Source organism: Hypanus sabinus, chromosome 4 (assembly GCF_030144855.1).
Source record: "Hypanus sabinus isolate sHypSab1 chromosome 4, sHypSab1.hap1, whole genome shotgun sequence".
NCBI lineage: Eukaryota > Metazoa > Chordata > Chondrichthyes > Myliobatiformes > Dasyatidae > Hypanus > Hypanus sabinus.
This window is the reverse complement of record NC_082709.1, coordinates 140,466,899-140,492,662: the sequence shown is the minus strand read 5'-3', so window position 1 is coordinate 140,492,662 and position 25,764 is coordinate 140,466,899. Positions and strand designations below refer to the sequence as shown.

General features: G+C 39.0%; 1 protein-coding gene across 5 annotated transcripts in view; it reads right to left on the bottom strand.

Moving 5' to 3' along the window:
- Window positions 1-25,764, bottom strand: part of nsun3 (NOP2/Sun RNA methyltransferase 3) — a 59,670-nt gene that overhangs the window by 21,916 nt on the left and 11,990 nt on the right. For 3 of the 5 annotated variants that reach the window (XM_059968211.1, XM_059968213.1, XM_059968214.1), the window contains exons 3-6: window positions 25,293-25,627; window positions 19,612-19,766; window positions 9,568-9,689; window positions 1,829-2,102 (exon numbers count right to left, since the gene is read on the bottom strand). In XM_059968211.1, coding sequence (XP_059824194.1) covers window positions 1,841-2,102; window positions 9,568-9,689; window positions 19,612-19,766; window positions 25,293-25,627 — 874 coding nt within the window. In that variant the 3' untranslated portion in view covers window positions 1,829-1,840. Of the gene's footprint in view, window positions 1-1,576; window positions 2,103-9,567; window positions 9,690-19,611; window positions 19,767-25,292; window positions 25,628-25,764 lie in introns of those variants that run through there. The other 2 variants (XM_059968216.1, XM_059968215.1) reach the window with 1 other exon arrangement.

Below are 25,764 nucleotides of genomic sequence, written 5' to 3'. Positions count from 1 at the left end.
TTGACCACCTCTCTTCATACATCAATCCTGCCATCCCAGGCATTAGTCTGGCGACTTTTGCTAAAACTCCCTCCACAGCAAAAAAAAACCTTCTTCAGATACTGAACTCAATACTCAAGGTACTTACTTACCAAAGCCCTGTATAAATGAAACAAGATATCCATGCTACACTCTTCTTTTTAAATATTGAGGGTGGGGGAGGGGACGGGTGTGTGTTTGTTTGTTTGTTTCCGTCCATCTGTCCATCCTGGTGGAGTCGTCAGTCGCCATCATCGCAAGCTTTTTGCACCAATGTTTTTGGTGATTGCTCATCGTACGGCATGTCTTGGGCATCTGAAACCTGGCGGAGCCCACTCCTCTCCAGGTTTTTTTTACGAGGTCGAGTTGCTAGCTCGACACTCAACCCAGGCACGGATGGAGAGCATGGAAGGGAGCCAGCTGGATTCGAACTCGGGACCTCTTGCCCCTGTTATGATCCCAGCCCCCTCCTTTGTGAGAATCGCAAGAGCACCCGTTGAGGGGGGGTCAGTAGACCCAGGAAGTGGGAGAGAGAGAAACGTGCCGAATAGCACTTTCCACTCGGGATGCAAAATAAGGCGACAGTGACTATTGTCTCATGGAGACCACGTGAAAAGCCCTCGGGCAAGGTGGGCTGGTTGAGAGAGAGACTGCAGCATCCCAACCTGATTGACACCTGCGACCCCGTGAGGAAGTATAAAGGAGGGTCTAAGCAGGACAGCCCCTTCAGACGCACCAAGAAGACATGAGAGTGATCCCGCCGTAGCGGGAAGCCATTTTGAAGGAAGCCACGTGCGTTAGATTCCGGGATTGGAATTTGTGGCTGGAATCACGGAAAACCGCTTTTAACTAACATCGGGGAGGGGGAACCAACGCTCCCCCGATTCAACGGAAGCTTCATAAAGACCCGGCAAGTTTTTCCTCTTCTCCCCAATCTCTCTCTCTTTGTCGCCCCATGTGAAACCCAGCGATTCCCAAAAGGCTGAAGCCTGCAGACTTCTGAGTGACTTTTATATTTCCAACGGACAATATATTATCCCCTAGACAACAGTAGAGCTCATTTCTTGATGATGATTATTACTATACCTGCACTTTAGATTGAGTATTGACGACTTGCATTATCTGAATGTTTGTAGTAACCTTACTTTTGTGCCCCTTTATAAAAAGAAAAGTTTGAAAATAGTGACATCAGACTTCAACGGACCTCTCTATCTTTGCTGGTAAGTTATCCAGTTACGGGATACGTAACACCCCAAAGTCCAGCGCTGATGCCAGTACACCACCAGCTAGCCAAATATTAGGGTAGTGTCAGCTTTTTCTCCAATAACTCCAAAGTTTAAAAAATGTTGGCAAATACCCACAATTTTTAGGGCTACGCCTTTAAGTACCATGGGATGCAGAATATTAGGCTTCAGGAAATTACTGATCTTTGCATTACCTATAATCTCATTAACTGTAAATGACAATTCTGGTATTCCACACATCTCTATCGTCGTTTTCAGCAAAATATCACCAGAACTATTTCAGTCACAAAACACCATATTTTACAAAATAGTAAAATAGTACCATATTCTGTAATTTATTAAAGTTAACTTAATCTTTCCTTTTTAAATAATTACAAAAAAGTAATTATTAATAATTCTGTAAATCTTTCACATCTGAAAATTTGAACTTTATAAATGTATATAATTACTTGATGTGCAAGGCAATTAAAAAAATTTCTGCAAGTTAACTTAAATATTTACAAAAGTCTTAAATTAGCTCAGCCTATTATGTTATTATCATGCATATCCATCTTCTGAGCTCGTACCTTGATTTCAAGTCAATGTGTCTTCCATAATTTGCTGACGTACATTGGGCCCCAAGTTTTATCCTTTTCAGGCACAACTAACAGTCCATGCTGTACACCTTCAGCAAATGTAAAGCTATGAACAAGGGAACATGCCAAGTCTGTTAAATCCACAGTTTGAACGTTGTCACAAGAATTCAGAAGAGAGGCCACAACATCATCATTTTCTGCTCGAGATAGAGTACATGTAGAATAAACCATTGTCCCTCCAGGACACAACGCCTCAAGAGCTGACCTGTAAGACACCAGTAAAAGGTTAAGTCACATAAGTTATGTCAAACACATTACAAAAATAATGTTTTTTTTTTAAATTTCTGTTATTATACAATATCTTTAGATAAAGAATTCTCTCTGTTGGGGCATTCTAAAATGTGTTTCAAGTCATGCCCTTGTACATCTCAATCATTCTGGCTCTATCAATATTAAACCACAGATAGATATACTGAAACAGTTTGGAAGTAAATATATATATTTTAAAATCAAGTGAAATTAGAATTTGTGTCAGTAATAAACCAGAAAATTTAGAAGACATCTCATTTTAAAGTTTCTTCCCAAATGAAGTTAACATTGCACGCCTATGTCATATACAAGTTTCACAACTGTGCATTGCTAGCTGCTGTCTAATGAAAGTAATCTAACAAAAAGAAAATTGTGGTTTCAGTTCTTCTGGATTATTTTTACAACATCTTTTTTATATTTGCATAATTTTTACCATGCATTGCTTTAATAAGAGGCTTAACAATTTAAAATAAACAGATTAATTTAAACTGCTGATCAATGTAAAAAATGTAGACTTATGGAAACGAAATGTGTTAAATAGCACAAGAAACATTAACAGTACTTTCAGAGTTATATACTGCACGTTTACAATTTTAGGTCAACCTTTTAATAAACATGCATGAGCTTTTTAATAGCATTTTTCACTCCAGTTTATGCATTCCAATTGTGGAGCCTGAATAACCATTGTTGCTAGGACGTAACTGAAACAAACCTTTAAATCTTAGTTGATTTTTGAAGCAATGGCTGTGTTACTAACTCTGTTAGATATACATCAGTTTAGAATACAAAATTAATTACCATTAAAGTACTTCAGCATGCTAAAGACACAGGACTTGACACGTAACAACATGTAATATATCAACCAATGGAAAAAGTTTATATGCAATTAATTCCATTATTAATATTAACAATAAAATGGCAATCATCCGAAACAAATCTCAAAGTTAACTATTCTACCAGACAGTGTGGTATTTGGAATTTTGCAGTATGCAGCTCTCCACATAAATCTCCTTCTAAATTAGTTTCTGGAATTGTGAGTTCCTGAAAAACAACCAATTAAGTAAAAAAGAGATGATTCAATAAGAATGGAATTGTTATTTCCACTGATTACAAAACACTTTTAAAGAATTGGTATTTGCACTTTAGCTATTACATTTTATCTTTTCAGGTTCCTGGTTGGCAACAAACATATTGGAGAAAGCAGTTTCTGTAACAATGTGATGTATTATTACAGAATTGTTAGCCAAAGTATACCTAGCAATACTGTCAGAATAGTGCCAATTCAATGTAATTGAATGGTTGATCTATTGTTTGGTTCATAAGAGCATTCAGCCAAAATGGAATTATTTGTATTTGAGGATGCCATCCTTCAATAGTCAAATAATCAGTCATTGCCTGGACCTCCAAGATTCTTTCCCCACTCTCAAATTGTTGACTGCTATATCTGACCAACCATTCTTTTCAGATTCACAAGTGAAAAAATTCTACTTTTGATGGTTAGTGTCAATCATTGTCACAGCAGTGGACCAATCAACTGTCATGATATTTGGCAACAGATCTTCAAATATAACTGTAACTGACAGCAGACAGCATCCAATTTGCCATAAAGTTGGATATACATTCCTTCAAAGAGTATTATTCCAACAGTCATACTTTATATGTAAAAACTATCATTGAGTATCTGCTATTCCTAAGCATTTATTGTTTTAAAATGATTATGAACTAAGTTGGTTTTGGTTTTTTAGCTTTAGAATTACTGATCAGAAAATCGCTCTGATCAACAGCGCCACCTAATGGAAATGTGCAGAATTTGGATACAAACTCAAAGCAATTAAAATTTGATCCCTAAAAGCCCAAATTCAGAGTATTACACCTCTAGCATAACCAAGTATTACATTTTGTCTGTACAGATTTTCAAATCTTCTGCAGAATAGATTTAATTTTACTGGGGAAAAAACTGAAATGGTAATTTCAAGGCCATTGTTTCAACCTTTACATGTGATGTGCAGGAGAGCGAGAATAAGTTCTACTAGCAGTCATTAGATAAAGTTTATTGTAATCTTTCAGCCCCAAGTTCAGGTAGGTCACACCAGAATGTTATCCATTTGTTTTAACTGTAGGCAAGGCTTGCATAACTAGTGGTAGTTCAATTATAGCCCTTAACAACACAGGTGGGAAGGACAAGTCAGCAACTGTATATTGCTTAATATACATTTTAATCAAAAATAAACCATTCTGATTATGCTTAACAATCAACCATTAAAAATATAGGTAAGTGCAGATGACTAGGAACATTATTATATTCAGAACTCCCCAACAAGTGACGAAAGTACTGGGCAGTAAAACTACACTTCAGATGGCATGGGTCTATTTGCAACAGTAAACACCAATTATTAAGGATAGATTTTAGATATTTTGCCAAATATACAAAGCTTGAGGCAGAGAATGAGACAGCCTACCTGGCTGAAAGTTTAAGAGGAGAAACTTCAACATGAAAACTTACTCAGTTGTGCTTCATCTTACATCACTCCAGTCAAGTTCCTCCAGTTTCATATTAGTGACTCCAATCTGATAACTAATCACGTACTTTTGAATGATTATCTTATCACATTACTCAAATAAAAGGAAATAATTTTGTAATCAAACGTAAGGAACTGATTCAAATTCCTTGTTAATAAAACAAAAAGTTGAATTTCTCTTTCAGCAATGAGATAAATATTCTGTAATGATGGCACATTAAATACTTTGTATACAGAAGATCATCTTTTTTTCTTTATCATGGGATGAAAAACTCCAATCACAATTGTGAAATAATTAGCCTCCCTTGCAGGGTATATGGATATTAAAAAGGAAAATGCTGGAAAAATTCAAGATTAGGCAGCATCTGTTCAGTTAGAAACAAAATAAATGATTCAGAATGATGATATTAATTCTACGCTGATTGACATGTTGAGAATTTCCAGTGTAGATTTTTGGACACTAGTGAATTAAAGGATGAAGTGTAAATGTGGAATTAGGACAAAAAAATAAGCTGAATAAGTTGGCCTATTTAAATAATTGTTAAAGAGTAACTTTCAATGTTATATTTCAGATAACTTGCCAATCTAACACCAAAATCCTGAACATGCTGAATTATCAGAAATATAATCTAGGACAAGAGGACATGACTTCAGGATTGAAGGACATCCATTTAGAACAGAGATGCAGAGAAATTACTTAGTCAGAGGGTGGTAAATCTGTGGGATTTGTTGCCACGAGTGGCTGTGGAGACCAAGTCATTGGATGCATTTAAGGCAGAGATAGATAGGTTCTTGATTAGCCAGGGCTTCAAAAGGTATGGGGTGAAAACGGGAGTGGGAATGACTGGAAGAATTGGATCAGCCCAGTGATTTAATAGTGGAGCAGACTTGATGGGCCAAATGACCTACTTCTGCTCCTATATCTTATGGTCTTATACTGCAGGCTCATGATACAATCCATTTATTCTTGTACAAAAATGGAACTAATGTTGCAAAATTAAATAGAATGCAAATGAAAGTTCTAATCCAATTCCACTGAGACTAAATGATTAGAAAAAGATGACAAGAAGTAAATAATTAATACATGATTGGAACTAAAAGTGGACCGAGAAAAAAAGGAAACATAACTGAATAAGATTGTTCAAAAGTTGCTTGGAAGAGACAAAGTAGCATCAAAAGAAATGACTCAGGGTTCTACTCCCTTTGCTAAGATATATGCTAACAGGACTATGGCATTATGGGTTGACAGAATCTCCTATCAAAGACAGAATATACTGCTCAGGTTGTAAAAGTAGCAATTTAATATGGAGCTGATGTGTAAAAGGGAGGGTACTGCCAGTGTGATGCACCACCAGCTCAGTCCTCACGATGCACATGGAGAGAGGCCCTGCATTTACTCATTTCAGTATTTTCTTTGAATGCACTGGAAACTGAGTAGAAACAGGCCAGTGGAGGTGAAACACAATACAGTCAGATGTATAGGACTGTGCAAAAGTCATAGGCACATATATATAGCTAAGGAATTCAAGACTTTTGCACAGTACTGTGGTAATTTTATGTGTTGCTCTGTACTGCTGCCACAAAAAAAACGACATACGTGAATGATTATAATTCTGACATGGTTCTCTATTGTGGACTGGAAGTGGGAAGGGGGCAGGGAGAGGGGAATCACGGTTGGGAAAAGTGGAAGGAGGAGAATGGGAAACAGCAGAGAGATATTCGGTAATCTTCAATAAACCAATTATTTAGAAGAAAGTGACCTTGCCTGCTGTCACAGCGCTGGGTCTGTCACTCGCGCCATCCTCCACCCATGGCACAGTCACCTGTCCCGAACCCCTCCTGCAATGCTCCATCCTCGCCATTCCCACCAGATTTACAAATACAGTACTATGCAAAAGTCTTACATACCCTAGCTATATATCAATATATCTATATCTACAGTATTTATCTATATATAGATACTGTAGATATAGGTATATAGATACATATGCACACACATATATATAGATATACACACAAACATACACACATGTGTGCCTAAGACTTGCTGTAAGTTGTGTGTCATACTTAGTTGGCGTAAGTAATGTAGGCGTCAAGGTGGTATATGTTCTAATCAAAAGCAGGTGAAAGCAGCTAAAGTAGTCAGCTATTATCAATACCAGTTTTCATCCATTTTGCATAAAGTGTGGAAAGAAAGCACTTAATGAAATTAATACCTAAGTATTATTTCAAAAATAATTGTTTCAAAAAAGCAACATTACTACCAAGACTATAAAGAAATCATCATGATTAATCTATCACAAAGATTATTCCCAAAAAATTTATTAGTCACATTATTGTTAGCTAAATAGTGCAATGTTTGATTTTATACATAAGTAACCAAAAATACATACTTTGGTATCTAATTGCCTCTAACATACTTCAATTATTTAAGCCACATCTTTAAAGCCGTTAAACAAAACAATAAAGTTAAGATTTTTTAAACCTTTGAACATTTAACCATATTTAAAATCAGAAAGTTGTAATTTTGATAACTTTACTCATAATATTGCAAATAACCAAAAGCTTACACTTTTCTAATACTGCTTCCCTAATTTTTTTTTATAAATTCAAGTTCAGTAAATAATGACAGGCACATAAAGAAGTAACAATTCAACAACCAGTACTGGTACCCTCTGACATGTCCATATTGAAAATGCACATGTGGATCCCTGTAACAAAATCACCATTCTCTAATCTGAAAGGATTTCAGGATTTCATTCCATAAAAAAAATACTGGCTGGATATTGTTCTCATTAGCAATAATTTGTATTCCACTTAACCACTGTTTTTCAGGGAATTTATATCGACACACTGTAAATTTGAGCCTGTGCACTGCACGTGGAACTTGGATAAACAGTTTAGCAACTGTTTAATGCCTTAATCAATTACTGTGAAAAATTATTGATGATTGCATTGTCCAGTCCAGAAGATGCAGGTTAGAATATGTTGTCAATGTCAAGTCAGGTTAAAACAAAAAAAATCAAAAAAAGAAAATACTGAGTAGGTTAACAGTGAGAAAGGAAACAAGACTGTTTGAAAATAGTTAAGACCTATCACAACTTAAAACAGTGTTCTTCTGGAATAGATGAGGCCCAAACCTAATTTGGTGTGTATAATCGAGATTGAACACGGCACTTTCATGTTGTACTTATGAAAGTAAGATATGTGCTTTTCCCAGCATTTGGAGGATCTGGATGCCTCAAGTAGCAATTTTCTAATGTTGGTATTAACTACAAGTTTGAGAACTCTAGTAGTTGCAATACATCTCCATTGTTTAACCTCTTACAATATTTATTACAAAATTCAGCTCGCTTACATTTCTTGTAACTAAGGACCTTACAAATTACTTTACATGTTAGTGCTAGGTCTTTTCTTATTTAACCTAATTCTAATTACAAAATTTAAACTGCACATTATGGTTGTTTTATAATTAATAACTGATTAAAACAAGCTTAATGCTGTAATTAAAATAAAACTACTTAAAATCTGCATCTCCCTAGAAATTGCATGGCTTTGGATAGATAAGAAAGGTGGCACTGCCTTGCAAAACCCATCACCACAACTTAGGTTATATACACATAAAAGGCAGGAAATTACTATCACAGGTGGTCAGGTAAGCAGTACATGAAATGCTAAGCAAATAACAAAATCAGAGAGAGAGAGATTTGTAATAATATTCACCTTTGCTCATGAAAAAACAGCTGAAATTAAAATTGTGGTATAATTACACAGCATCTATAATGTAATGACAATTAAATAAATTGTCTTATTAATCATCTTATTGCAAATGTTTTGAAACTCCAGTTATTTGAATTAAAAATCTCCGTAAAAATCAAACTTCAAAATTGCACAACTTGACAAAAAGGAAAAAGGAGGCATGAAAAATGAATGTAATACACCTGATAAGAACTGCATAGTTTATAGAAAGTAAAGGAAGATGGCACATTGCCGTCTTCTGAACTCAATTCTGAATTTGCCAATTTTAAGTAATTTGTACTTTCCCCTAAAAATGACTGATTCTAGCATTTTTTTCCTATTCGTGCAGTATAGCCTGATAGGCTTGTTCACAGCCTCACCATTGTGTGCACGTTACACAAAGCACTTTATATTTGTAACTGCATACATTACTGCATATGGATTTAACACATCAAGTATATTCCCTTTGTTCTACCAATCTCTCCTCCTTAGTTATTGAAAACTAACTTGTTTTGCTATCATTCCCAATTTTAACAAATGGTCCTGTATCTGAAATGTTAACTCTCTTCATGGATGCTGTTTGACCTGCTGAGTGTGTCCAAAATTTTTTGTCTTTATTTAAGACAAATATATTGTTAAAAAATAAACACTAGTTCATGCACAAAAAGCAAACCTAAACTTAAGCAAAAAAGAAAGAACACAGCCTCTTGCAGTACACTCTCAGTTAAGGTTAAGATCTATTTCTGATTTATCATAAGAATTACTAGAAGGAAAAAAAAACTGAGATCGATGTAGTTCACCTATCATGTTGGCAGTTACATGATACATGAAAGTGGCTATGTCAACTAATTAATAATCAGTCTATCAATTTGTCTACATCAAACCCAGAAATGATGAAAGGAAAATCTGAGTGGCGACAAGTTTGGGGAGCCACATATCCAAGGTCACCTTTTTCTTTAAGACTCTATGCTTACCAGAAAACACATCTCAAATGTCATTTTCTGAAAGGAATCCATCCAACTTACATTTGAACAAATCAATATTCATCTCTCAGGAGAATATCTTTCATAGACTGACCACTTGCTCATTGAAAGCATTGGACAATTATTCCATTTAAAATGTCAAAACATGAACAGATGAGCTTTAAGATTTTTCTTCCCATACCTCAGTAATTGCTTCTGCAAAACAGGTATATTAGGCGCGTCTGCAATCCTTTGGCAAGCTTTAAGGCTGTCAGACGAGAACAACCAACTTCTGTCATTTGAACATGGTGCATCCACTAGCACCTAAGAGAATGATAAATAATTTTATTGGAAAAAATTGTACGTCCAGGTGACAAAAAGCTGTTTTATTCAAAATGCCCTCCTATTCCCACTCCAGAGATCAACTGGAAGGCGAACTATCCAAGAATCATGCTTTAACCAACAGCTCTGAAATTAAATATTCTATTTGTTTATTGTTTATGAGGTTTTGCAGTGCACAAAGTCTCTGTACTGTACACCTAACAGTAACTGTACTTCAAAGGATAAATACAAGGTTTGGAAAAACAGCTAAAAATAAGTATACTGCAGAATTGGTATCATTCCACTCCACAACCTTCACAAAATATGGTAATGTAAACTGATAGAAAACTGAGAGGTGAAAGAGGCTGTACAGATCAACAGTGAAGTCCTCAATTTTTATATTTTTGCACTCCAATGTGTCCTAGGATTAAATGCACCAGGAGATTTCTCAAAAAGTGAATATAGTGACCTCGTCAGAAAGCAACTTCTCAAGCAAAGTTGACCACCAAAGGAAAGCAAAACAAATCTGTTAATATAACACTGATAAATTCTAAGATCTACTTGTGTGCCAAGGCATTTGGGAAACTCATTATTTAGTTAATTACATCATTGACTTGCTCTTGTTGATAGGCTGCCTGTTGGGAAAATTATGGAAATTTTATTCTCCTGGCAATAATACATGAGAATAGTTATTATAAAATTTAATTCCTTGTAAATTACAAATGAATAACTGGGAAGAAATCATCTGAAAAAAAGAAAAATTATTATTGAAAGTAAATTTACGATACCCCTTTCCACCTCGTCTCTTGTAAAAACGTTGTTCACTTTTCTCAGTTCTTTTGTCTCCACCGCATCAGTTCTCAGGGTGAGGATTATCATTCCACAACAACTGAGACGTCTTCTTTATCCAAAGAAAGGGGCTTCCCTTCTTCCATCAACACTACCCTCACATTCCCTCCATTTGGCTCACGTCTGCCCTCACTTCATCCTTCTGCTGCCACACTAGGGATAGGATTCCTCTCGTCTTCACCTACCACCCCACCAGCCTCCATGTCCAGCACATAATTCTCCGTAACTTCTGACATCTCCAACGGGACCCCACCACCAAGCATGTTTTTTACCTCCCCTCCACTTTCAGCAGGGATTGTTCCCTATGCAACGCCCCTGTTCACTCTTACCTTCTGGTACTTATCCTTAGAAGTGGAACAAGTGCCACACCTGCCCCTACACCACCTCCCTCACCTCTGTTTGGGGCCCTGAACAGTCCTTCCACCAGGTGAGGTGACACTTCACCTACAAATCTGTTGGGGGTCATCGATTGTATTTGGTGCTCCCAGTGTTGCCTCCTACATACCAGTAAGACCCGACGTAGATTGGAAGACTGCTTCGTCAAGTACCTTTGCTCCGCCCACCACAAAAAGCAGGATTTCCTGGTGGTCACCCATTTCAATAGGGTCAAGTCAGGAAATTCCATGCCGTGACCTTGTTAATCTGAAAGGAGACCAATCTTGACATTACGTGCCAGACCAAGTGATCCAGTGGGTGGTAAAGGGATAAACCCTCAGTCCACTGGAAATCATGAAAATCGTTAACCACAACATTGAAGGCTTCAGCCACAGAAAAGCAGAGATCCTGGCAGACTTAAAACCAGACAACTTGTGCGTAGAAGAAACTCATAGGCTAAACAACCAACCCTATATGCCAGGAATGCACTTGGCTATTGACACCCCCAGCCAAACTTATGGATGTGCAATCGTTGTTCAAGATAAATCTATAGTAATGAGCACAGCAAACATCCAGGCTGACTCAATGGAAACTTCCAAAAGTTGAAACAAAACACAAATATCATCTCGGTCTACAAACCCCCTAATGAACCATTCCTGTGGCCATCTAACCTAGATCTCCAGGACAAAATGTACCTCATTATTGGTGACTTTAATAACCATAGCACCAACTAGGGATACGAAGATGACGATGCAAATGGAGAAATTGGATCATGGGCTTTGAACAACAGCCTTGAGCTACTATATGAGTCGAAGGACACTCTTACCTTCACAAGTGCCAGGTGGAGAAAAGGATACAACCCGGACCTCGCCTTTGTTACATCGGCAAGCTCCAAGCTCTTCGCAGTAACAGTCCTCCAACATATACCCAAATCCCAACACTGTCCAGTCCAGGTAGAATCCCTTCCAGTTCTGAGACCTGTACCATTGAAGTACCTACCAAGATTTAATCTGAGAAAAGTGAATTGGACATCTTTTGCAGAATCCCTTGGTCAACTTATCGATACCATACCACCAGAACCTGATCATCATGATGAATTTGTCCGACTAATCTGATTTAGCTCACACTGACCAGCATCAACCAAACAGCACTAGAGTGGCTGGCTGTCTGGTGTGTCAAGCTATGAATGAACCCATTTCAATTCTACTTCCCATTCCGACATGTTGGTCCATGGCATCCCCCACTGAGGCCACACTCAGGGTACAAGACCAACACACTATATACTCCACCTGGGTAGCCTCCAGCCTGATGGCATGAAGGTCGATTTCTTGAACCTACGGGAATTACCCCCTCCCCTCCTTCACCATTCCCCATTCTTCTTTCCCTCACACCTTCTCTTCTTATTTGCCCATCACCTCCCCCCCCCCCCCCCGGTTCTCCTCTCCCTTCTCTTTCCTCCATGTTATTCTGTCCTCACCTATTGGATTCCCTCTTCTCCAGCCCTTAATCTCTTCCACCAACTAATTTCCTAGTTCTTTGCTTCACCCCCTCCCCCATTCTGGCTTCACATATCACCTGCCAGCTTGTACTTCTTCCTTCATTCCCTCCACCTTCGTGTTCTGGCTTCTTCACCCTTCCTTTCCAGTCCTGACGAAAGGTCCTGGCTCGAATATTCCCAACATAGATACTGCCCAACCAGCTGAGCTTCCCCAGCACATTGAGTGTATTGCTTTAGATTTGTAAAAGTAAATTGTTACTTTTAGGGAAATTACAAAGAAAACCTACGACTCACTTTCATTATATTCTGATTGTCCTTACGCAAGGCACAAAGGTCTAAAACGATACACAGTGGATTCCGGTTAATTGGGCCATCAGTTAATTGGGGCAGCCACTTATTTGAGGAAACTCTGAAAGAACAAAAACTAATTGAGAAAACTGTCGGGATTTCCTTTGTTTTTTTGAGATACCGTGCTGCTTAACCTTGAGTATTGTGCACAGTTTTGGGTTCCTCGTCCATGAAAAGATGTGCTGGCATAAAAGAGGGTTCAGAGGAGATTCACAAGGGTGATTCCAGGAATGAAAGCGTTATCATACGAGGAATGTTTGATGGCTCTGGGTCTGTACTAGCTGGAAGTTAGAAGGATTGGGGTGGGGGGGGGGAGGGTGGAAGGAGATCTCACTGAAACCTTTCAAATGTTGAAAGGTCTAGACCAAGTAGATATGGAAAGGGCATTTCCCATGGTGGGGGTGTCTAGGACAAGAAGGCACAGCCTCAGGATAGAGGAGCATCCATTGAAAACAGAGATGCAGAGAAATCTCTTCAGCCAGAGGGTTGTGAATTTGTAAAATCTGTTACCACAGGCAGCTGTGGAGGCCAAGTCATTGGGTGAATTTAAGGCAGTGATTGATAGGGGTTCTTGATTGGACATGGCATCAAATATTATGGGGAGAAGGCCAGGAACTGGGGCTAAGGAGGAGTTAGAAAAAAGGATCAGCCATGATTGAATGGCAGAGCAGACTTGATAGGCCAAATGGCCTAATTCTGCTCCTATGGCTTACAGTCTGGAACAAGAGACTGTTGCTGAACAGTTTCTAACCAGCAACAGTCGTGTTCACCTGTATGGCCATTAGACACTACATGGTGTTTGGAGTGCACAGTTTTTAAAGTGTCAGTCATGTGTGCTTGTGTTATGATATCCATTTAGGGTGATGGACGCCAATTCAAAAAGCAAAAATTTTTGATAATTTGCTTTATTACTTTGACTTCACAAAGTGATGAAGTTCATATCTGAACTTGAGCTAGTGACTATACAGGATGCCAGGAAATTTATTGTTGGAACGAAGGCAGTCCATTATCTGCATTAGGTCTTTGTGCTGATTTTGTTCAGTTACAGTTAATCAAAAGAACATGGTGACGTACACCAGATGAATTCCTCCATCAATAACTATCAGGAACTAATAGACAGTTTTATATTACTGTAGTAGCATTGGTAGTCTAATTTGTTCTGTATTTCATTTAAGTACATAATTTGTTACTTAATTAAGTAGTAGTTTGTCTTTATTATACTGTACCTTTTTAACTATTTTCATGAAACCTCAGCTAATTGGAGCAGCCTTTTAATTGGGCCAATATGTACTGGTCCCAATGTGTTCCATTTAACCAGAATCCACTGTATTTGCAGACTAACATAGGCTGATTTCACCTGAATGGAAATTTTTAGTCAAAAATTGCATCTTGATACCCCCATGTGGCTTGTGTCAGTACTACATGGATGTTTCAAAATTCAAGAGCACAACAGAAGCAAAACCAGAAACACAAGAGATTCTGCAGATGCGGGAAATCTTGAACAACACACTCAAAATGCTGGAGAAACTCAGCAGGCCAGGCAGCATCTAAAGAGGGAAATAAACTGTTGATGTTTCTGGCCAAGACTTCCTGATGAATGGTCTCTTCCTGAAATGTCAACTATTTTTCCTCCGTTGATGCTACCTGGCCTGCTGACATTTTGTGTGAGAAGTAGAAACAGAACCAGGCCACCTGTCTGCACCAAGATTCAATATGATCCCAGCTAATCTATTCCAGGCCACAATTCATTGATTCCCATCCCCATAATCTTCAGTCCTCAAATCTTTCAAAGCAATTTGTCCACGTCCACTTTAAATACCTAAAATGATCTAATCTCCAAAATCTCCAAGAGAATTCCAAAGATTCACTGCCCTCTGCAAAAAGAAATGTCTAGGTATCTTTTAAATGATCAACCCATTTGAAACTCTACACCCACAATAGAGACAAGGCAGAATTATTCACTCTGTTTATAAACAGACAAGGGTGTAGCACTTCACCCCATTTGAATAATGTCACCCAGTTCCGAAAGTAATTATTTCAGTTTTAAATGAGACATTATTGAGCCTCTATTGAAGATACAGTGGGAATTTAAAGGAGTTCTAGATTGCCACACAAAAGTAAGCCAAGTTTTACAGAGCTGCAACATTACCTCGTGGCCCTTTAACATCAATCTGATGACTAATCAAAACCAATCATACAGCTTCTTAACCGCCCTATTAACTTGCACAACTTTGAGAATCACAGGGCGTGAACCCAAGATGTTACCATTCACCCTGTACACTATCTTCAAGTACATCCTTTCAAAGTGTATTTCACATTTTTCTGGATTAAATTTATCTCCAGGTACTGAAGACCAGTGCTGGAGTGTGCACTGACACCTTCGGCAGTCTCAGGTACCCACCCTCTTCAAGCAGGCTTCAGTTATACCAGCGTCCAAGAAGAATGCAGCAGCACTTAAGTCCACAGTGATGAAGTGGTTTGAGAGGCTGGTGATGAAACATATCAACTCCTGCCTGAGGGGCAACTTGGATCTACACTAATTTGCCTACCGTTCCAACAGGTCGCAAGGTGATGACATCTGGACAGCAAAGGTGCATACATCAGAATGTCCTTCATTGACTACAGCTCTGCATTCAGCACAACACTTGGGGCAGCACGGTAGCAGAGTAGTTAGCACAATGCTTTAAAGTAGCAGAAACCCGCAGTTGTCTATAAGGAGTTTGTATGTTCTCCCTGTTGCTGCGTGGGTTTTCTGTGGGTGCTCTGGTTTCCTCCCCCAGTCCAAAGACATACCAGTTGGTAGGTTAATTGGTCATTGTAAATTACCTTATGATTAGGCTTGGGTTAAATTGGGGGTTGCTAGGTGGCATGGCTCAAAGGACCAGCAGGGCTTATTCTGTGCTGTATATAAATAAATACAAATAAACCATCATCCTTTCAAAACTAATCAACAAGCTCCAAGACCTAGGCCTCAATACCTCTTTGTTCAACTAGATCCTCGATTTACTCACTTGCAGACCTCAGTCAGTTCACATCGACAACAATATCTCCTCCACAATCACCATCATCACAGGTGCACCAGAAGGCTGTGTGTTTAGCCCCCCTGCTCTTCTTGCTTTATACTTATGACTGTGAGGCAAAGTACAGTTCCAATGCCATAGTTAAATTTGCTGTTGGGACTTGTTGGCCGAATTAATGATGGTGATGAAACAGCATATAAGACGGAAGACTGAAAATCTGGCTGAGTAGTGCCACAACAACCTCTCACTCAATGTCAGTAACCAAAGAGCTAATTATTTATTACAGGAGGAGGAAACAGGAGGTCCATGGGCCAGTCTTCATCGGGGATCAGAGGTGGAGAGGGTCAGGAATGTTAAATTCCTTGGTGTTATCATTTTAGAGGATTGCCCTGAGTCCAGCACATAATCATCATTACAAAGAAGGCACAGCAGTGACTCTACTTTCTTAGAAGTTTGAAGATTTGGCATATCATCTGAAATTTTTGAGACTTCTATAAATGGATAGTGCCTGGTAAGGAAGCACCAATGCCCTCGAACAGAAAAGCCTTTAAGAAGGAGTGGATATAGGCCAGTTCAGCACGGGTAGAGCCTTCTCATTGAGCACATCTACAAGAGGTAGAATGCAGGAGAATAGCATTCAACACCAGGGACCCCCACCATCCTGGCACGCAATCTTCTTGTACAAGAGCTTCAGGTCCCACACCACCAGGCTTAGGAACACTTATTACACCTCAACCACTGTGGTCTTGAAACAATGGTGATAACTTCACTTAACTGTCCCACACAACATATGGACTCAACTTCAAGAACTCTACAGCTTAGTTTCTTGATATTATTTATTTATTATTTGGTTTATTTTGCACAATTTGTTGTATTTTGTATACTGATTGTTTATCTGTCTTTGTTGAGTTTGGTTTCACATTGATTCTATTGTTATGTTGTATTTGCTGTGAATGCCTGTGTAAAGGGGGTTTCTTTTTTTTCTTTGTTACTGTTGGGAAAGGGTTTTCTTTTGTTAACTAGCAGGAATGCTAATTTACTGATAACGAGAATGGTATTCCTTTGTAAACCAAATGAGGATTAATGTTCTTTCTTCAGTCTGTAAGCTTTTGTTGACGGGCTTTTGGGCAGATCAGCGCGAGGGGGTCGAGAGAGAGGACACAATGCTCTAAGCTGGGCGAGGATCGGACCCCAAAGGGGGGTCCGAGGCCGGGAGATTCTCCGAGGAGGGGGGAATGAAGCTAGATGTGCTTGGTTGACCACTCGGAGGGTCCTGAGCTGTTTGGAGAGTCGAGGAGTTCGGAGGGTCCTGAGCTGCGAGTCGAGGAGTTCGGAGGGGATCGAATGGTGGCCAGAAGACTTCAGAAATTGAGCTCCAACGGCTTTGCACGAAGTGGTTTGGACTTTGATAAGTTTGGCGCCTTTTCTTTAATTTTCTCTTCATATATACTGTATCGTTATTAATCACTTAGTTATAGTAACCTTTATAAATCGTACTCATTTAATCGCATATGGTGTACTGTCTGTTTTTGGGCGAGGCGGGGACATCACACAGCATCCACACCAGCTGATTACCCAGTATGGCGGGGCCGAAGGCTGCTCCCCCTAGACAAGAACGAGCTGAGCGAGCCTGAGGCGACCCAGGGAGTTACACCTGCAAGAAAATGCATCTCAGGGTAGTATATGGTGACACATATATGTACTTCGATAATATGTTTACTTTGAATCATCCTACTTCTTAGGCTAGCTCTGCATCCTATCAACGTGCTGTTGTAACCTACGGCAACCTTCTACAATATCTACATCACCATCAACCTTCATGTCATCTGCAAAATTACTAAATAGCCCTCCACCCCATCTAAGTCACTGGGCCACCATGTTAGATGCTGCCTGACCTGCTGCATTCCACCAGCATTTTGTGTGTGTTACTGGGCACCAACCTTCAGGCAGAATACCCTCCATCTATTACCATCCTCTGCCTTCTGTGGTTCTAGTCAATTCTGATTCCATGCAGCAAGGTTTCTCTGATTCTGCCACCTGACTTTCTGAATCAGCCTACTAAGGGGAATATTGCTGATTAAACATGGCTCTCTCCAAATTACACTCTGTTTTGTCTGTTAAGTTCAACTTTTCAAATACTACTTTGTTAAAAAAGTGTATAGTAAGCATCATGTCCCTCTGATTTCATTTTCAATTATTTCTGTAGCATTACAGAACTCTACAGGAGTTGTTCCATTCCAATGTGGAGTAGATAATACATCTTCCTTTCTACATTCTTCACCACGTCATTGCAGTTTTATCACCTGCAACCTACTCCAAAGCAGGACACTAAAATCTACTCAGCATAGTATGGTCTATGGCGGGGGTCGGCAACCCGCGGCTCCGGAGCCACATGTGGCTCTTTTACGTCTGTGCTGCGGCTCCCTGTTGCTTTGGGAAATAATTGGTCAGTATTTAATTAAAATGTATTTTATGTTAGTTTGTTAGTTTTTGAAATGTAATTCTAAATTTGAAGATTATGGTGATCTTGTACAATCTAAATAAGACGTTGTGGCGACATTGGAACCGGCTCACAATTAGCCAGCGTTCAGGCTAAGGGAGATAGCCTACGGGGGTTTGTGAGTATGTGTCTTTTGCAGCAACCGCGCCCATGGGGGGCGGGTTGAGGGAGGCTTAAAAGCAAGGCTGTTTAGTTCGAATAAAGCTATCTTTGACTGCAGTTTACTGACTGCGTGTAGCACACCGCTACAACGTGTTTTTATCGCTGGCTGTCCAGAGGGGAGGTGCTGAAACGCTTTGTCGCGTGTCTGGAAGAAGTGAAAACTTTCCTGGGCAGCAAAGGGCTCACCTTTCCTGAGCTGGAACAGCCAGAGTGGCTGGAAAAGCTACACTTCATGGTAGACATGACAGCGCACCTGAACATGCTGAACACAGCTCTTCAGGGGAAAGGACGTACAGCTCTGCACATGTTGGAGGATGTTTTGGCATTCGAGCGCAAGTTGACAGTGCTTGCCAGAGATTTACAGAAAGGCACATTGTCTCACTTCCCCAATTTGAGAGAGTTCAAACAAGGTCACGACATGATAAATTCGGAGTATTTACATTCTGCAATCATCGCAATGCAAACATCGTTTGGGAAACGCTTCTGTGAGTTCAGAGAGGAAAAAAAAACACATTATCCTTCCCGGTCACTCCCCTAAGCATCGATCCATCCCTACTAAATACGACTGCGTTGTCAGGTGTGAGTCAACCTGACCAAGTATGATAAATATTTTAATTGCCTATTATTTTACGTATATTCATATTTTTTCATTGTTCAGTGAAATACTCCTTTTATTTTTCAGGTTGACAGCTGGCTGACTTTATTTTTGGTTTGCTGCTGGCGGCAAATTTAAGTTTGGCGTTTTTCATAAATACAAGAAGGACTCAAATAGACGTTGAGTATTTTACTTAAAAGTAACCTTCAACCCAACGTCTTTTTTTCGGAGTTCAAAATGTTTTTGTTGCATGCAGAAATGTAATTTCGTTTTCTCTGCAGGAGTTCATCAATTTCATAAATGCAACACATTATAGTTTGTTTATACATAGCATAAAGGCAAAAAAAAACGTTGTATGCAGTGTTATTTCATTTTAAATGTCAAACGGGTTTTGCGGCTCCCAGTGTTTTCTTTCCTGTGGGAAACGGGTCCAAGTGTCTCTTTCAGTGGTAAAGGTTGCTGACCCCTGGTCTATGGCCATAAGCGCAAGACTCAGTTACACAGGACCACACTTTGAAATTCTGATAAGCAGCACATTCACCATAGTCTGACAAAGCCAGGTCAAAATACAGACTCACCTTGTTAAATATTTGTGGCTGTTGCGGGCCAATGACTCTTCCATCCAGGTTCGTCACAGATATTACCCCCCTTATGGCTTCAGGTATAAAAGACTCAAGTGTTTGCTTCAGCCACTTATGACGCAAATTGTCATGTTCATTGCAAAGAAAGTGACCTTTTAAAGAAAGAGAAACCATTCTGAGGCTGTGTGATCGCCCATACATCCCCCAGTGACATAAGGAAGAAATTCTATTAGATTACACACATATAAAATGCTGGTCAGGCTGCATTTATGGAAGTTAATAATCATATTTAAATGTATTTTTTATGATCGCAAGACCTGCTGGACATTAAGAACTAAAGTTACTCAGTTCTACCCCATCAGCTAGTTGCTCGTTAGTGAAGAACTGAAGGAGCTGGACTTGATGTGTATCATGCTGCTGCCTGCATTAGAGTGCAAAGGAGGTGTGCAGTCTAACAGTGAGTGAATGTCTTAGTCACTTACCTTGTGATTGCAAGACCCCGTTAGGCATTTTTAATGCAGAATACTGCAAATCTGATTCACCAGTTTATTGGCGAAGGGCAAGGGCAGACAGTAGGGCAACTGCATGGCCTAGGTCGTCTCAAGGACTGGGTTTCAAGCCAACGTGTCCCCATGTTTGCAGCTGCCCAGGAGAGAGGAGGAGTTGTTGCACTCCACTGGAGTGCCAGAGGCGATCTAGTGCAGTGTAAATGGAGTCGGCACTGCTTTCCAGTGTTCCCTCAGCCGAAGACAAGATGTATTGTACTCAACTGCAGCTGCTGCAACATTCATGAACTCCGACATGGATATTTCTTTCTGTGACTGTATTTTACTGCTGTCTTATATGAGCTATGTGTGATTTGTGCTGTGTATGACTGTTGGTACTGTGTTTTGCACCTGGGTTCTAGGGTAACGCTGTATCCACGGATATTCACGTATGGTTGAATGACAATTAAACTTGAACTTGAATAAACAGTTGATGTCTCAGGCCAAGACCCTTATTCAGCATTCGGCTCAAAATGTCAACTGTTTATTCATTTCCAGAGATGCTGCGTAACCTGCTGAGTTCCTCCAGCATTTTGTGTGTGATGCTCTGGATTCCCAGCATCTGCAGAATCTCGTGTTTACTATCAGATTACTATGTGTTTTCTACATGTTTCACTGAATCAACTTCAGCAGAAGTGTCACCTGGCCCTGAAGCCTTATTATATCGTAACTCTCATAACACTAATTCCAGACTTCACTGCAGTATGGCACTATCAAAAATTTTAAATCAAGAATTCATTTGTGCTTAGGTAAACACAAAAAAGTCAATGCTCTATTATTGAATGAATGTGAGAGCTCACTTAATGCCCTAGATGATACTCATCTCTTAACCAAAACTGGCAAATAGATTATTTGATTGGGTACCCAAATATAGTTTACTGTACTTAAATGAGTGTAACTAGCTCACCATGCTTCCGGACAACAATGACTAAGCTTCAAGTGGAACTTCACAGATTTCATGTTCTCTGTCAAAAGTATATTAGACCTTCTACTTTATCTTTTAATTGTATTTAATAAACCAGGTCTCTATAAGTCACTTATATTTGTTAAAAAGTGTTTTAACTATTTTATCATGGACCTATTTTGAATTGTTTATATGCCTAATTGTCATGGTCCCTTCTGGCACCTGGCTATCTTCCTCAGGAATTGGGCCTTAACCACCTCGTTTAGTTCCCAATCATTCCCAAGGTCCAATAACTACCAACACCTGTATCCCATCAACCAAGGCAGCATAAGAATCCTGTGACCACAACTAGAAGGTACCAGTTCGTTGGTCGACTCGTATACGAGCAACCTCATTCCATGGGACTGAGGACTATCAGTTCGAAGTCTAACCTTGTTCCTGAATTATCTACTAGAACCAAGACTCTGGGCAAAGACTCCCTTGGAACCCTTCCCACGCTCGCTACGACGGCAACGCATCCCGACTTGGCTTCCGTGCCTGTGTTCCGCACTTGGGTTCGTTCCACCACCACATCCTTTCATTCTCAATTGCAGATCAAATAAATGCAAGGGAATTCAAAGCTTGTTTTCACTTTCTACGAGTCCTCTAATTCTTCAATCTTCCTTCTAATACATACATTCCCGCATTGGGATTTTCTACCATAGAATAATATCATTAAATAGATTCGGTATTTCCTTGAAAAATTTGAGCGTAACCTTTCTCCAGAAATTGGGAAACATTTAAAGCTCAGTGCTAAAAAGACATTCCTAATCTTTTGTTCATAGAATTAATATTGTTTTGCTGTGATGATGAAACCAAATTAATTAACAGATCTGAGGAATATTATTGTAAAGTAAATAAATAAAAGCCAAATGGCAATAATGGTTTGGAATGAACAAATGTACCCCAAATGCAAAAGGCAACAGATGTGATAGAAATGCAATTATCTTGACATCACTCCTTTAGAATCTGTTATACTTTCTATGGGTATTGGGGAGCTTTCCACAAAGAGGGCTATAGTTAATATTAAATCTTCTTTATTCTTTTTGAGAGCAGTTGTCACAATAGCAATAGCATGTGGTGAAAACCTGAAGGATAAATTATGGGATGTACTCACTGCAGGTCTATCCAGCAGAGATTATGAAAAAATAATTGTCAGGTTGTATGATACATGTAGCATCCTAATTGTACATATTGATGGAAATAATAGTAATGCAGAAGAGTGTCTAAGTGTGTAAGTATTCCCATCAGGCTATAAGCTAAGTTCAATCACTAGGTTGAAAAAAATGATATAGAATAAAACTGCTTTGAAGAAAACAACCATAAAGATGAGATCTAAAATGAGAATGTTCCTATTGTAACAAAAATATACATTTCATAACATGCTGCAAGATGGATTATGATCAACTTCACTGAACATAGTTAAATGAAATGTATTTCAATTAAAAGTTGCTATATATCGTAACAATATTCTGTTTCAAAACATTAAACATCACTAAATAAACAAGCTACTACCTCATTCCTACAAATTCTCCTTACACAACCTAATCTGCAACTAATCATGTTTTACTAATATAAAACACTGGTAAGATTGAATAGAAAATTCAAAAGCATTTCAGTAAAGCACTCTACCTGGAAAAGTCTGAATCTACTTACAAAAGTGAGCTTTTGAGTCACTCGCAGTCATGTCTATTAGAAAATTAATGGAGTCATCGAAATGGATTCTAAATTTGCATATGCTATCTGAAGCTAACTGCTCATGTAGAAAATGTCTGTGACAGTATGCGGAAGTATTTATTTTAAAAGAAAAATGTCAAATCCACCATATCAGAGGTTCCAGGAAAGATCAAGAATAACACTGACATTTTCCATTGAAACGTGACGAAAAATATACTGAAAGTTATACTTCATATATAGACATAAATGATAAAATATTTTAATGTTTATCTACAAAATTACAACCTATAAAATTTTTTGGTATGAAATAAGAATAAACTATACCTGCTGTCCAATCATATTTAATGAAATGCAAGTACCACTAACTATACTGTTTTAGTATAAAGTTCTTCTTTTAAGTTGGGCAAAATTAAAGAATAAATTGGTCTCAACATCCAGCAACTGCAAAGGGGCAGTTACAGATTGAATCCAGAAGTTGTTTTCCAATGGAAGCTTTGAAATATTATTAATTTGCCACAAGTTTCAGCGTTCATACAAAAAAGCAAATATTAGATATCAACTAGACACACCAGAATATGCTAAAGCACAGTAAGTATAAATAATTTTTTAAATGGCATGAAAATTCTGAATTATTGACCATCACCTTACCGGCAGTGATATTCAAGGAATTATTACTTGCAATGATAATTTGATGAATAAATTGAAAATAAAAATCATTCTTTTCTTTTACTTGCTGCCTTTTAATTTTCTTGAACTCAAACATCTTCCAACCCCATTAACTCTGTAACATGAGAATACGTTCAATTTATGCTTCAATGTGATACCTCAACAAAGTTTCATCAGGATGATTAGTGGAAGAGGCACGCTACTCCAAGCCAAGTAATAAAGGCCCTAGATTCCCTGTGGAAGCACCATGCTGTTTGAGGTTCCGAACAAAGACAAGTTGTCACGCCACCCCAAAGGACTCATGGCAGGTCTAAACACAAGGAACAATGAGCCACGTTTGCTTCTTACTGACCAAAAATGGGACAACAACCACAGTATAACTTGTATTTATTGCATAAAATTTATACAGTACTTGTGAAAAAATAAACTGCATTATGGAGAATCAGATATGCATTCATAGGTCCAACAGAATAGCCACAGCCCGAAACATAGACTGTTTATTTCCCTCCACAGATGTTGCCTGACCTGCTGAGTTCTTCCAGTATTTTGTGTAAGCAGAACATGATGCCTGAAGGAGGCTATGAAATACTAAGGAGATGTCAAATGTCCTCAGCGATATCACAATCCTGACCATCTTCAAGAAAAAGAACTCAAATGGAAATGACAGATCACCTTGATGTCAACTACGGAGAAGAAGATCCATCGAGATGCCTTTCAGGACACCAGGGACAACAATTCTCAATGTATTGCATTCTTCGATCTTACAAGGGCCTCATCCCTGCTAATAACCACTCTGAGTAGTTCTTCTGAGTTATGATTACTCCCCAAATATGTCACCACTTTACTCAAGCTCAACAACAATATTAAGGCATTAATACGGTGTCAGCCTCAGCACAAACTGGACTGGGGTTAAGAGAGGACATCAAAGGGTGGCCTCAAAATTTCTTACTGCAATAGCTCATCAGGCACTAATAGGCCCCCACCAAGCAAATGGATGGACAGAAAGCCAATTAACCTCATTGACACTAATCCAGAACATCTTGATTTCAGTCACCGGACAATAGGGCTACAATAAATGTTCTAATAAAAAAAATGGGATGTTCAGGCAATCTTCAGCATGTTTACCAAAGATATCGGAAAATAAAAATGTCACTTAATACTAAGGCTAAAATCCTCCATCAAGGAGTTCTCCGTGGACATTCCCCTGTTCTTGCTGTGCCAATTCGGAGGAGATTCTGAGAATGATGAGCACCACACACCTTGGAAGCAAGCTCACACAAACAGCTATATATCGATAGCGAAATCTAATATTAAAAGTGTAGGAAGGCAATTGACCCTCTAATTTGCATAGTTCTGAATGTGGGATGAAACTGGGTATTGAGAAAATGTGCAAATTCCATGCAGATAGCACCAGAGGCCAGAATTAAGCTCATGTCACTGGAGCTGAGGTTGTAGCTCTACAAATGAGTCACTCAGCTGCCTGATCAAGGGCATCCTATTCCTATGCAGTTTAATAAAAGCTTTCCTTTTGTTATCTCTGGTTCTTTAGCCAGGCATATAGCATGGAAACAGGCCATTCCACCCACCATGTGCAAACTGATCACTGACCCATTCATAGTTAATCCCATCTTCCAGCACTTGTCCCACAGTCTTCTATGCCTGAGCGATCCCAGTTCTCGTTTAGGCACTTAAGTTATGTCATCTTAAATTTGTATCTTATCCAGAAAGAAACCAAGAGCCAGGAAACCCAGATGTAACCATAAAAATGATGGCAATTACAGAGTAGAAGAAAGAAAATAAGTTATTTCTGTATCCTGCAAGTAACATGGAATAGTAACAGTACTTACGTGGAGTGGCAGACTGCAATATTGCCACGGATTTCCCTCCAGGAGAAGCACATATATCTAACACACACTCTCCATCTTGGACACCTAATGCAAGGACAGGCAGTAAAGAAGCTGCATTCAGTAAGTAATATTCCTTTAACCTTTCAGCATGATGTAGTAGTCTTGGGAACCGGTTCTGGGTCCTGCTGATGTAACATCGTAATGAATGCTGGGAAAATGGTAACACAAAATTCCAATATCCCTGCGATTGAAGAAGTTGTTCCAATGCTATACAGTGGCTGAACTTGTTCACCAGCACGCCATACTGCCAACTGGAGGGAAGCAGCAGCACTTCTCTGAAAGGCAAGCAAATAAAAAATAGTAAAAATTAAGCTCTGCCAAAACTAGAATCTTTTTGTAGCTGCCTGAAAAGAAACAGCTTAGTGGTATTAGAGCATACAATTCATACTACCTTATCTACTGTGCAATGGCT